Here is a 12,321-nt window from a genome sequence, read left to right on the forward strand (position 1 = left end):
GTACAGCAGTACTCTACGTGTTGCTGAGGGGTAGGGCATCCCTCTCCACCTGTAGCCTGTGTGTTTATGTTAGATTTATTGATTTTTTTTTTTTTTTCAGAGAATGGTCTGAACACTGTTTTGTATAAGAAGCCCATCATATATACATTACAATATGCAGCTGTATTAGGTCTTGATTACCCTAGGAAATATCATCTACTTGGTATTGGAACAGGAAACGTCCAAGGCAAGTTGAGAATGAATTAAAGAAGTCCAGAGGACAGCAAGTCTAGCCTCATGTACCAGCAACAGCTTCACTAGATTGGAATTCTTATATGCTACAGGCAGAAAGTAAGACTGGTTGGCACCTTAGGGCATTTGTACACATGCATGCTCCACAGCAGCAAGCACTTTGAAAAGCACCTGGCACTGCAGCACATGCAGTTGTGTAAGTGGTGAAATGTGCGTTGACCTTGGGAAAATGGTGGCAGCGCACTTTTGAACTAAAACACATCGGAAATACTCTAGTTCAAAAGCACACCGCCGCCATTTTTGGTGCACTGACACACGTTTCACCGCTTATACAACTGCACGCAACGTAGCACAGTGCGTGTTTGCTGTGACACACCACATCTCTGGCATAGGAACTAGCTGGTTCAGACAGGCATGAGTTTTTGTAAGCAGGAAACTACTTCATCAAATACCAGGTTGTTGCCTATGAAAGCTCATACCTTTTTGAATCATTTTGTCTGTAAGGTGCCACACTGCCCTACCTTCTGCCTGCGTTCAGTTTAACCCAAATAATCCTTTCCTGATGTAGTACAGTAATTCAAATACAGTCAATACTTCTATATAGCAACATGTTGGGGCCATGATAGTATGTTACTCCCATGTGGCTATGGTTCTCGGTGTGTCATTTGAATGTATGGTATGGGAAAAGTTCCCAGGAGGACGCTTGTTAATGAGAGGTAGTTATTCTTATCCCATGTTGCTGCAAACGATAGACTTGTTTGCAGCAACTACCTTTTATATTAGTATAAGAAATCCTTTAATAGAAGGAAGTTGCTAGAGCGATTCTTCACTTTCTTGTGACTTTAGAGTCTGCTTAGAGATTTCTTAAGCATTAAGGCTATGTTGTTTGTGATTTTCACTCTTTTGAGTGGCCATATAGAACTATTGTATGACCTGAGGACAGCTAGCAAAAGCCAGTCTAAGCAAACAAGTGAAGCTTCCTAAAGAACATACCTTCTATTTTGGCAAAGCCTTTTATTTGTGGATAATTGAGAATGTGGGTTGGTTTTTCTTTTCATTTTTCTTTTTGCAATATACTTGCTTCCCTTCTTTTTCCCTCTACTCCATTACTGTAGGATTTAAGCTCTAAACTTGCTGGGGTCAAAGTAGAAGAGTGAAATTGATGTGAAAAAAGAATCTATCAGGGATCACATTGTCCTGTTTGCTATAGCATAATCTTGAGTGGAAATTGCTTAATTGTCCCAATGAGAGAGCTTAAAAGTCTTGGTTACTAAAGTTAAAAGGCAACTTGCTAAGCTAGAAATATTAAAGTCTGTATCAGTGGGTTAATACTAACGTCTCCATTTTTAAATACACTAACACCGAGGTTCGTTTTAACCTTTCTTCTTTTCTTTTAAGGTACCATACGAAACGCTGAATAAACGATTTCGAGCTGCACAGAAAAACATTGATCGAGAGACTAGCCACGTTACTATGGTTGTTGCAGAGCTGGAGAAGACATTGAGCAGTTGTCCTGCTGTGGATTCAGTTGTTAGTCTCCTTGATGGAGTAGTTGAAAAGCTCAGTGTTCTGAAAAGAAAGGTAACTGTTATTTCTACTCTTATCTATCACATAATGATTTCTCATTTTAGAAGATTACCTCTGTTGCTGTGCTGCATTGCCTGCTTTTGTATTTTTGTGTTTTGAGGTGTAAGCACTAATGATGCTAGAGAGTCTTTAAGGCTATATTGCAAAGCAAATATGAAAAAGCAATGTGTCTTGCTTTTCAGTGTGTCTTCTTAAAATTTGACATAGTGTCCCAGGATTTAGTATTGCAGATAAATGACTCTGTGAAGTAGAATGAATATATACATACTGGAGCCCAAACACTTGTAGCTAAGAAAACGGTCTCATCACTTCCTTGTCTCGTGAAGAGGTACCCGCATCAGGTTACCAATTAAATTGTATTAACTGACCATCTTGGAGGAAGAGGCCAAGGAGAAATTTGAGCATAGAATCTGAACTGTCATCTAAGTGAACATGGTGGGACAACATGAGAGATTAACAAGATGTCACATCTTTCTTTTGCAAATAGATCCATTAACTTTCTAAAATTCACTGTTGTATATACAACATGCTATAGCCCAATCCTCAGGGCAAATTTGGTGGGTTTGAGTAAGACTCTTAAGCATTCTACACTTCTCTGGGCAAGCTGCTTCCTAATGTGAAAGCACTATGGCTGCATCTGCATAGTATTTTGACTGGCTAATGAGCACTTCTTAGCAAGTGCCACTTACTGAATCCAATGCTCATTATTCCACCTGCCGCACTGTGCAGCTATAGCTACACTGCTTTCAGTTTATGAAGAAGTCTACCTAGAACAGTACAGTGTAATTAAGGGGCAGTTCTTGGAGTAGATGTGGCATGTTTGGTGGTTAGATGCTATCTTTGGCTTTATCCATGGAATGAAGAATATTTCTTTTAATTCTAGGTCACATTACTAAGCTTCGTGTGAGGCACTGAAGAGCCATAATAATGGCTGCAAAAAGACAGCGCTATCCTTGCCTAAAATATTAGAAAAAGGGGTTTAGTACTATTTCTGCTTCAATATACATGTTTTATTTTGATTACAATTTTTACTAGGAACTCTGATTTCAAGAGAAATTTTACTCAGGAATCTGAAATGTCTTCAAAAAGATATAGGCTGCTTGTACACATCACAGGGGCTTAGTCCCCTAAATTGAAATGGCGTGTTTTTAATTTCTACGATTAAATAGCAACCATTTCAATGTTAGGGGCTTCCGTCGCTGTTACAGTGAGGGGCCCAATCCTTTTTTTGTTTTTGTTTTTCTCTTTCTTTTTGCGGAGCCTACCCACATCTGCTGCCAGAGGGCAAGCTGCCAGTAGGCCAAGTGATCCCTGAGCTGTGGGGGACCCTGATCCTTCCCTCTGTGGTGACAGCACCCCCCAGGGCTGCCTTGGGCTGCTAGCAGGCGGGTGCTGCCCAGGGGTTTCCACCACCATGGAGGGAAGGTCCAGGGCCCCCAGCAGCTGGCCCCCAGCCACAAGAGAGGTGGGCAGGCTCTGTGGAAAACAAAACAAACACAAAAAAGATCACCCCTCGCTGCTCTTTTGTCCCTCTCAGCAGAGACTGCTGTGCGAGCTGCTCCCAGGCCATGCAGCCCCTGAGCTGCAAGGGGATGGAGGGAGGGGTGATCCTTCTCTCCATGGTGGCAGCATCCTCTGGGGCTGTCCAGGCAGGGTGCTAGCTGCACAGGTGCTTCCCCAGCTCACAGGCAGCACCTGCCAGATCCATCTCTTCCCCAGACTTGTGCAGGAAGTTGTGCCTGGTAGGCTTCCAGTGCATATGCTTGGGGGAAGAGTTGGATCCAGTGGGTGTTGCCTGAGAGCTGGGGCAGCACCTGTGCAGCTAGCACCCTGCGTAGGCTGCCCTAGGAGGCACCACCATCATGGAGGGAAGGACCACCCTCTTCCCCCCTCTTGCAGCTCAGGGGCTGCATGGCCTGGCAGCAGCTCATACAAGCAGACTTCTCTGGGAGAGAGGAGGGAAAAAAAATGGCAAGGGGCCTGGTCCTTTTTTTCCATGGAGCCTGCCCACGTCTCCTGCAGTCAGGACAAGCTGCCAGCAGGGGGCCCCAGACCTTGCCTCCATGACGGTGGCACCCTCCAGGGCCACCCAGGCGGTCAGTGAGCAAGCAGATGCTGCCCTAGCTCACAGGCAGCACCCAGCCCAATCCAATTGTTCCCTGAGTCCTAGTTGGGGCAGCACCTGCCTGCTACCCACCCTCCCAGGCAGCCCCAGCAGGTGCCACTGCCATGGAAGGAAGGAAGCAGCTCAGGGGCTGCTCAGCCCATTGGCAGCTCTCCCCTTTGCCACAGGAGACATGGGCAGGCTCCGCAGGGGGGTGGGGAAAAAGAATTGGGCCCCTTGCCACTTCTCCCTTCAGCCCGCCTCTCCCGCGGCAGGGGGGCAAGCTGTCAAATCCTGCAATGTTACAGATAGCTACGTTACAGACTAAACTAAATGCGGATGTGGTTTAGTTTGCAGCGTAGCAAAATCATTTAAATCGTAAAACCCCCCACACGTGTACAGCATGATGCAATTAAACCACAAAAATGGCCAATTTTCGTCACATATACAAGCACCCATAGAGGCCAGATAAGTCAACTATCTCATGTTGCAGAACCACATCGCAGCCACCAAACCCATCTATATATGTGGGGCAGTAAGTGGGCTAGAGTGTCAGTCTGAGGAATACTAAAGCCTATGGTTGAGCCCCATCATTCTGCCAGAGCTTCTATCATCAGAGGTACTGGAGCTCTTCCATTTAAAAACAGTAGAGGCTGCTGGTAGGGCTTCATTCACAATTTCACCTTCACTATAAGCTTGTAGGAAATAGCTCACATCTTACTTTGAAGACCTTTTTCAAGGCCGAGCCCTTTTCTTCCTTCCTTTTTGGGAAGGGGAATGCAGTGATGGTCATGAAGTGGATGGTTAAGTTCGTTTTGTTGTTGTTTTTTCTGCCTCAAATATGGCTAAGTACAGTGATGACTAATGCAGTTGTAAAGCCTGTCTGTAAGAGCTTCAAGAGTGTGTCCCCATCTCTTTAATTTTTGCATAAAATCATAACAAAAATGCATTTAAATAAGTAAATATTGTAACATTATTATTATTTTGGAGGTGATACAATTCAAATCAATTAAAAACACACACACCTGAATTTGGGACTAAAAGATGTATCCTAAGAGTAATCCTGGACTTAGAGCATCTGTCTTTGTTATATTCAGTCTGTCATGATTGCAAGGTACCTCAAAGACTTTCACTTCTTTATACAGGTAATTAATATGAAGTTAATACTTGGAATGCCATGCTGGCCAGATCATGGACACACTGTTATGAGATACCACCTCATCAATAACACTTTTCCCTGGGAAACTTATGAGAGTCATATTTCAGCTTTCAGGGCATCAATTCACGATCCCTTTCTAGACAAATATCTCCCAGGAGTTATCTGGCCCTGGAATATAAATCAAGTAGCGTAGATCATTCTTCTAAAGAAGAGGGAGAAAACATGGTTGTAAGGTTTGTTGCTTTTCTTACGTGAGGAAGGAGAGGTATTTCCAGCACCATGATGATAATGGTATAAAAGTGTAGGCAGAATAGAATTTGTATAATTTAAATCAGTCTGAGGCTTAATAGTTTTACTGGCTTCAAATAGAGTATTTCCATGTTAGAACTTCATGCTTTACATGCTGTAAAATTGGTACTTAATGCTGAAGACTTTCTTCCCTGGCCTAGCTCATTTTGGTAACCAGAAATGTGAGCTCAGGGAGGGTGTCCCTATATGCAGCTGGTCAAATGAGACTACTTCAAACTTCAGATGTCAGTTAAGGGCTGCAGAATGTATTGTAGCATCCTATCTTGAACCAAGATTCCTCACAAACTGTCACAATTTGGACACATTCTTAGTGAACCAATTCTGACAGAGCTATGCCAATTTACAGCATCCAAGAATCTGGCCCAGAACCTATAAACATTGAAAATGTTTAAACAAGTGTCTTCAATAATGATATTGGTTCTGGCTTTTATTCTTACACCTAGGTCTGAAATGGTTTATTAAGATGAGATGCAGTTGATGAAGCAGTGGGTAGGCTTATTAACTAGGGAGGCCTGAATAATGCCAAAGAATTCTCATAGCATTTTGCAAGCTTGTGACGCGTTGTGTAATCCAGAGAATATACAAAATGCTCCAAATGATACAAAGCATGCAAGAACAGGGCCTCTTTTGCATCTGGGAAGTGGGGCAGGATGATGCATTCTTCCTCTTCAGTAGCATGTTGGAGCTACTGTGAATAAATTTCCTGCTCTACTCTTCTTTGAGGTTTGGTATAGATCGTGCAGCAAAAACTTCCAGTGTTATAGCAGGTGTTAGTTACAGCCTCCAGGCATGCAACCATTATCACAAGCCTCCCATCCTGAGCCTTGAAAAAGGAGCAGGGCTGCAACAGTTTAACTCTTCCCTTCTTTACTGAAGCAGGGTTCTCAGATCTTACAGTGAATCTTCACCTTGCTTCCAGCTTTTGTTTCACTTTGTACCTGTTTTCCCTGTCTGGAAAATAAGAATAATCCTTTACGAAGAAATTTATGAAGAAATTAAGGACTTTGTGGGGTGAGATGTACTTTTAGGCTTTTTTGTTCATTTAACTTGCTTGCAGAACTAGCACAAGGCAGTCACTAGCTTAGCAATGCATCCCAGTTACTTAAGAACTTGTCAGTATTGTTCTGCTTCTTCAGTTATGCATAGGACAAAGGGACCTTTCCTATCTAGGTGAGTAAACTGAAAGTTGAACACCCAGCAACACATTTTCATACCTTATTTACAGGGGGTTTCACCAGCTGCTTCTCTCTAAATAGACTTTCCAGCAAGATTATTCCATACAACAGGTCTCTGGTGTTGGCTGAGCTCAACACCTTACATTTCTCTCCTGCATAGCCCTCAAACAAGCTGAGTACCCTTCCTATCATTGGCTCTTCTGAACTTGCCCCTCTGAATAAAATTGCTGCAGAGGTGCTAGGAAAGGATCTATACTTCCTCCTAAATACATTGACAAAGGGATCAAAGTGGCGGCAGCCCTAGGTGCGAACCAGAGGTTAACTCAGCTAAGACGACAAGAATCACTCTTCAAGGTAAGTTGGAAAGGGTTCAGTCTTCATGATTTTTTGCCTTGAAATCTCCTCAGCAAATTCATCATAGTTCTTGGGGGCTTTTTCCCCATATCCCGTTCTTCACCAGTCTCATGCAATGAAAATTAATGTTGCCTTGGCTTAAGAACTGTATTGCTAAATACAAGCAAACTGTTGTTGAACAAATTGCAAGTGCTTCCTCATTTGTTTTGGACCCTACACTCCAAAAATGAATTAAATTCTGTAGTAAAAATAAAACACCATAATGAGCTACCTTTTATTCTAATTGCAGGAAATCATTCTATCAGACAGTAATGAGGGGATTTAGTTCAGGCTCTCCTATAAATCTATACTTTAGAGTTGGGCTTTGTGGGGGAAGATACTCCCTTTCTTGATAGCTTCGGACTGATTCTTCTGCTTTTCCGGTACTGATCCTTCCAAGAACAGTCTATCAGTTTGAGTGGATTTCTGTTAACTACTAGTAACTAGTATTCCATTTAAAGTGAGACTACAATATGTCTACACTACAATCCAAAGGTGTGAATGCAACTTGTGTAGTTTAAACTATGTAGCATTGGTACTGATAGCTGCAGCAGCACAGTGTGACTGGTAAAAACTTGTCTAGGATCCCACAAAAAAGCTCAGGAGGCAGACTTTTATAAACACCATTTTGCCACTGGCCCAAACCAGCCAGTTTAAAGCTAGTTTAGATATGTCTACGCAAGCAGAACGTGCTCCTTTTGGATTACAGTGTAGGTGTCTTTCATAGACGGACACTGGAGGATTACCCAGTATATTTCTAGCCTGCTACTTTTCCGCTCTGTTACAAAACAATTAACTGTCTTGTAACTAGTAAATAAAACGGCTGTTGGCTGCTTACAGCAAGTTGTGCACATCTAACTTGTTTTGTAAAATCTGAACTGACCCACTAGTGTCATGTGCTGTAGTCATAAGTACCTAGCCTCAAGCTGCAAATGTGGCTGTAATTAATTGCTAAGTGAAATGTGCAGCATGATTAATCAGCCATCTAATTTCAATAGGATTCAGGGAGAGGAAAAAGTGTGATTATGCGATAAAAATAGTGTTATTGAAATGTGCATTTTATGTTACCTCTGAGCTAGCCATGCAGTGAGATTTGGCTGAAAAATTGTCAGCCTGGTTTGCCTTAAGGTAAATGTGCTGCAGTTATTGGTGAGGGCTCTAATACATCTGCGTAGCTGGGGATAATAGGGGTAGGGCAGTGTCTGTAGAAATGCTAAAGTAAAATGAGGGCAATGCCCACCAGCTTGACAAGGGTGCTGGCACTTGTTCATAAATGACTTTAATTCAAGGATTGCAAAGGACTGGGGGCCACGCCTCTCAACCCTTCCATTCCAACAAATTCTGATAATATAGCTCTCCTGCAATAAGAGGATGGAAGGAAACTAAGTGTAGAGGCCATACCAGTCTCTCAGTTTTTAGACTCAAGGCACTCCTCCATAGACTCCAGACACCCCTAAGAAAATGCCAGCTCTTAATTCTTGCTCTTTTCTTCTTTTTTACTATGGAAAAATAAGACAGAAACTTTTTTCTGTTGCAAAGAACTCGGACCACAGTAGATCAGAATGGGTGTAACTGTACGGATTCTTATTTGAAAACATTGGTTTATCTTGTGAATTGTGTTTGCATACCTAACTGCTAACATTATGCAGCTTCCTGTGGCACCCTGGTTGAGAACCACTTTACTATGGTGCCCACGTGCAGCGCACAACAGAATAGCACAACTGTACAGGTAGGACGGAAGGAGGGTAGTGTAAAGGTACAAGCCCAGTAAGTCTCAACTGTTCCAATCTGAGTGCAAAACCTGAATGCTCATGTAGTGCATGTGTAGTGAGATGGTGCTAGGACAGTGGTCACAATGAGGTTTTTCTATTTAAGAACTACTGCAGCATATGTTTTTCAAAGGGCTGAGCCTCATTGGGTCAAGTTTTGAGAGAGTCCTATTTGAAGAGAAATACAAGAGAACAGATGAATCTCTCTCTTCTGTAGTGTTAAACATTGGTTGGAAACAGACCGTCATACAGACATCTGTGTCTGTTGTCCTGAGATGAAGCCTAAAGTCTCCCAAATAAGAGGTAGTAATAGTTTTATCCTGGGATGTTGCAAAATATCTCTGTACAGTTAGCTTGGGTTCAGTGGCAGAAAAGGGATACTTAATTCAGCTGCTCACTAAACCCTAATGCAGGAGCCAGCAGTTATTTCGGGCCGAAGGCCACTTACTGAGTTTTGGCAAGCCATCAAGGGCCGCGTGACAGGCAGCCAGGGAAAGATAAATATTAATTTTCTAAAATTTTTAGGGGCCCCCTGGGCTGGACAGAATTGCCTAGCAGGCCGTATACGGCCTGTGGGGGGCCACATTTTGCCCACCTCTGCCCTAATGTGTACGCACCAGTCCCAGGGTATTGTTGGTCTGGGACAAACACAGGCACAAATTATATGTGGATAAATGCAACATCTGTTCCTAGCCGTTGTGTAGCTAGTGGGCTTGGATACCTCTACTGTTCTGGTTAGCATGCAGTTCAGTGTCTTGTTGTTTTTACTCGTCATACTTGTTCAGCAAGCACTGCGAACTGTTGGTGCTTTAGTAATGCTTATGCTTTACTTCAGAAGAAACTGTTCTCTTGTAACAATAATTCTTTCTTAAAATTTTAGGCTGTTGAATCAATCCAGGCTGAAGATGAGAGTGCAAAGCTTTGTAAACGCAGGATTGAGCACCTTAAAGAACATAGCAGTGACCAACCAGCCGCTGCAAACATGTGGAAGAAAAAACGTATGGATCGCATGATGGTGGAACATCTCTTGCGCTGTGGCTACTATAATACAGCTGTAAAACTAGCCAGGCAGAGTGGCATTGAGGTTGGTAACGGTTTGTATTAAAGAAATTGGTGAAAGCAAACCAATTGATTAGTGATGTGGCAGCTATTTTTTATGCACTGAAGAATGTCAGTATTCTTACTCTTCTTTTTTTTAGTTTAAGGTAGTCCTTTTAAAACAGGTTTGTCCAACATGCGGCCTGCGGCAGTGGGGCACGGAGTGGCAGCAGCATAGAGCGACGGGGCGTGGCGCGGCAGCGAGGTGGGCAGGGCCAGCCCACGGGCCCCAGCCGGCAGCCAGGGAAGGGGAGCTGCTTACCCCCGCAAGGCCCAGGGGAGCAGCCCTGCGCAGGAGGCCAAGCAGCGGCCACTGGCACTGCTGGCCCCCGCTGCCCCGCCCCGCCCCACAGCAAGGGTGGCACCTGCTTCCTCGGCCAGTCTCCCCCTCGGGTGCTGCAGCTCTCTGGGCCCCGCCGCTCGCGCGCAAGGCCCCAAGGGGACCGCTTCTCATGTGCTGCTGGGGACGGCAGGAGCCCAGCTGGGTCTGCACCAGCCAGTAGAAGTGGCGGCGGAGCCGTGTGCCGCTCGGGACCAGACAAGCCTGCACTGGTCCCGAGTAGCACATGGTTCCGCTGCCACTTCTGCTGGCCGGTGCAGACCTGGCCAGCCTCCTCTCATCCCCAGCAGCACATGGGAAGCCGGCTTCAGCTGCATGCTGCTTTTCCTGGCCAGTGCCTACCCGGTTCTGCCCAGGCGGGTCCTGCAGCACCATGTCAACCCAGGCGTGGCACCGGCAGGCCAGGCGGGCCCCAGGTTAATCCTGTCCTGGCCCCACGGCTTCTCCTGCACCAGGTCAACCCAGTTGTAGCCAAGCGTCTTCTGCAGCACCATGTCAACCCCATCATGCTTGCCATGTCAACCAGCAGCATGTCAACCCCTGCAACTTCATTGGTGTCAAAGGTCAACTGACATCACTTCCTGATATGATACCACTTCTTGTGACATCTTTGAATATGGCTCGCCAGCCCACTGGGTGATAAAAAGTTCGTGATCCGGCCCCACATTCAAAAGGGTTGGACACCCCTGTTTTAAAACAATCTTTTCAGAGCCTGTTCTCCACACTTGCTATAGTTTTGCATTTACCATACTTACTCGCATACCACATACACCTTTTCCCAAAAAATACACCTCTGTAAAATTGGGGTTTATGTGAACTATTTCCTCCCTCTCCCCTTCACTGAAGTACAAGCAGAGAAGAGTAGAAGCTTTAGCCAGTGCTCTGATGCTGTTAAGATGGCTGCCACTTCTATGGCTCCTGCAAGCAAAAGGAGCAAAGTCCTGTTTTAACCTTCTGGGGCCTAACCTTGTTGCTGGCCCGCCACACCAGGAAGTTCCTGCTGTCTCACCTGGACAGTCTCCTGGGATGCCATGTTTCCAGGAGGCCTTACACTGTTGCACAGTTGGCCTTAACTGGAAGGATTTTTTTCCCCCCACTCTGTGTCTTCAGAAAACAAGGTGTGTGTTTTATCTGGTGTCTATCTATGTTTGCAAGAGAATACAATGTGTATATTTAATGAGAAGTCAAAGTTGAAGTCATGGAGTGAAAGCAAATTTCTAAACCCCAAGAACACCCACTTCACTTCAGAAACTTTAAAATGGTCCTCAAATGCACCGTTGCATTTTTATTAGCAAATTACAGGCTGCTGATTTAAGCAGTTAATGGAGCTTCCCATCTGTCCAGCCATACTTTCACTGTATATGTGGTGATCAGGCTGATCACAGTAACATATGCTATCTAGAGTTCTGTTGTATTATGCAACCACTGAATATATTTAAGGGAATCTTTTAATTCATTTTAAGTATGTGTGTAGCAGAATTTCTTCCAAACTCTTCCTCCATATCCCTTTTGTTCTAAAGTAGCAGTTGTGAGTGTATGTATTGTTGTATATTTTGTTTAGACCAGGGGTCGGTCAACAACATTTTGCCGACCTGGGCTGAAACTTATGACCTAGCTTTCTGCTGAAGGCCATAAATCTGATCCCTGAACTGTATCCTTTTTCCTCTGTGAAGATAGCTAGTCCCTCTTTAGTGTGGAAAGTGCAGGCTGAAGAGAGTAGTAGGGAGGGTTGCTGAGGAGGGTGCTGCAGAGGGGATCGGTAGCTCAGCATACCACTCTGCCACGTAAGCCTCTATGCCAGTGTTTCTCAACCCATGGGGTGCGACCCAAAAGTGGGTTGCAAGAATATATGAAAGGGTCGTGAACAAATTTTAAAAATGGATCAACAAAATGGATTCTCCTTAAAGGAAAAAATGCAGGAAACCTGACTTTTCCCTTGCAGGCTGGCAGAGTTCCAGCCTGCAAGCAGCTGCTTCGGGGCCCCCCCTGCCTCACCCTCTACCCCCCATGCCCCATGCACTGGGGAGCTGGAGGCAACATGTTGGGAGTGAGGGGCACTGGGTCGGGACTAGATCTTAACATTTACAAATGAGTCCTGGTGGAAAAAAGATTGAGAACCACTGCTCTGTGCCATGCTGGGCTGGGCCATATCTTAT

General features: G+C 44.6%; 1 protein-coding gene across 3 annotated transcripts in view; it reads left to right on the forward strand.

Moving 5' to 3' along the window:
* The window catches only part of MAEA (macrophage erythroblast attacher, E3 ubiquitin ligase), a 94,529-nt gene that overhangs the window by 17,402 nt on the left and 64,806 nt on the right, over positions 1–12,321 (forward strand). For 2 of the 3 annotated variants that reach the window (XM_006276381.4, XM_006276382.4), the window contains exons 2-3: positions 1,630–1,812; positions 9,608–9,811. In XM_006276381.4, coding sequence (XP_006276443.1) covers positions 1,630–1,812; positions 9,608–9,811 — 387 coding nt within the window. Of the gene's footprint in view, positions 1–100; positions 227–1,629; positions 1,813–9,607; positions 9,812–12,321 lie in introns of all 3 variants that reach the window. The other variant, XM_059721475.1, reaches the window with a different exon arrangement.

The sequence above is a fragment of the Alligator mississippiensis genome, chromosome 2 (genome assembly GCF_030867095.1).
Source record: "Alligator mississippiensis isolate rAllMis1 chromosome 2, rAllMis1, whole genome shotgun sequence".
NCBI lineage: Eukaryota > Metazoa > Chordata > Crocodylia > Alligatoridae > Alligator > Alligator mississippiensis.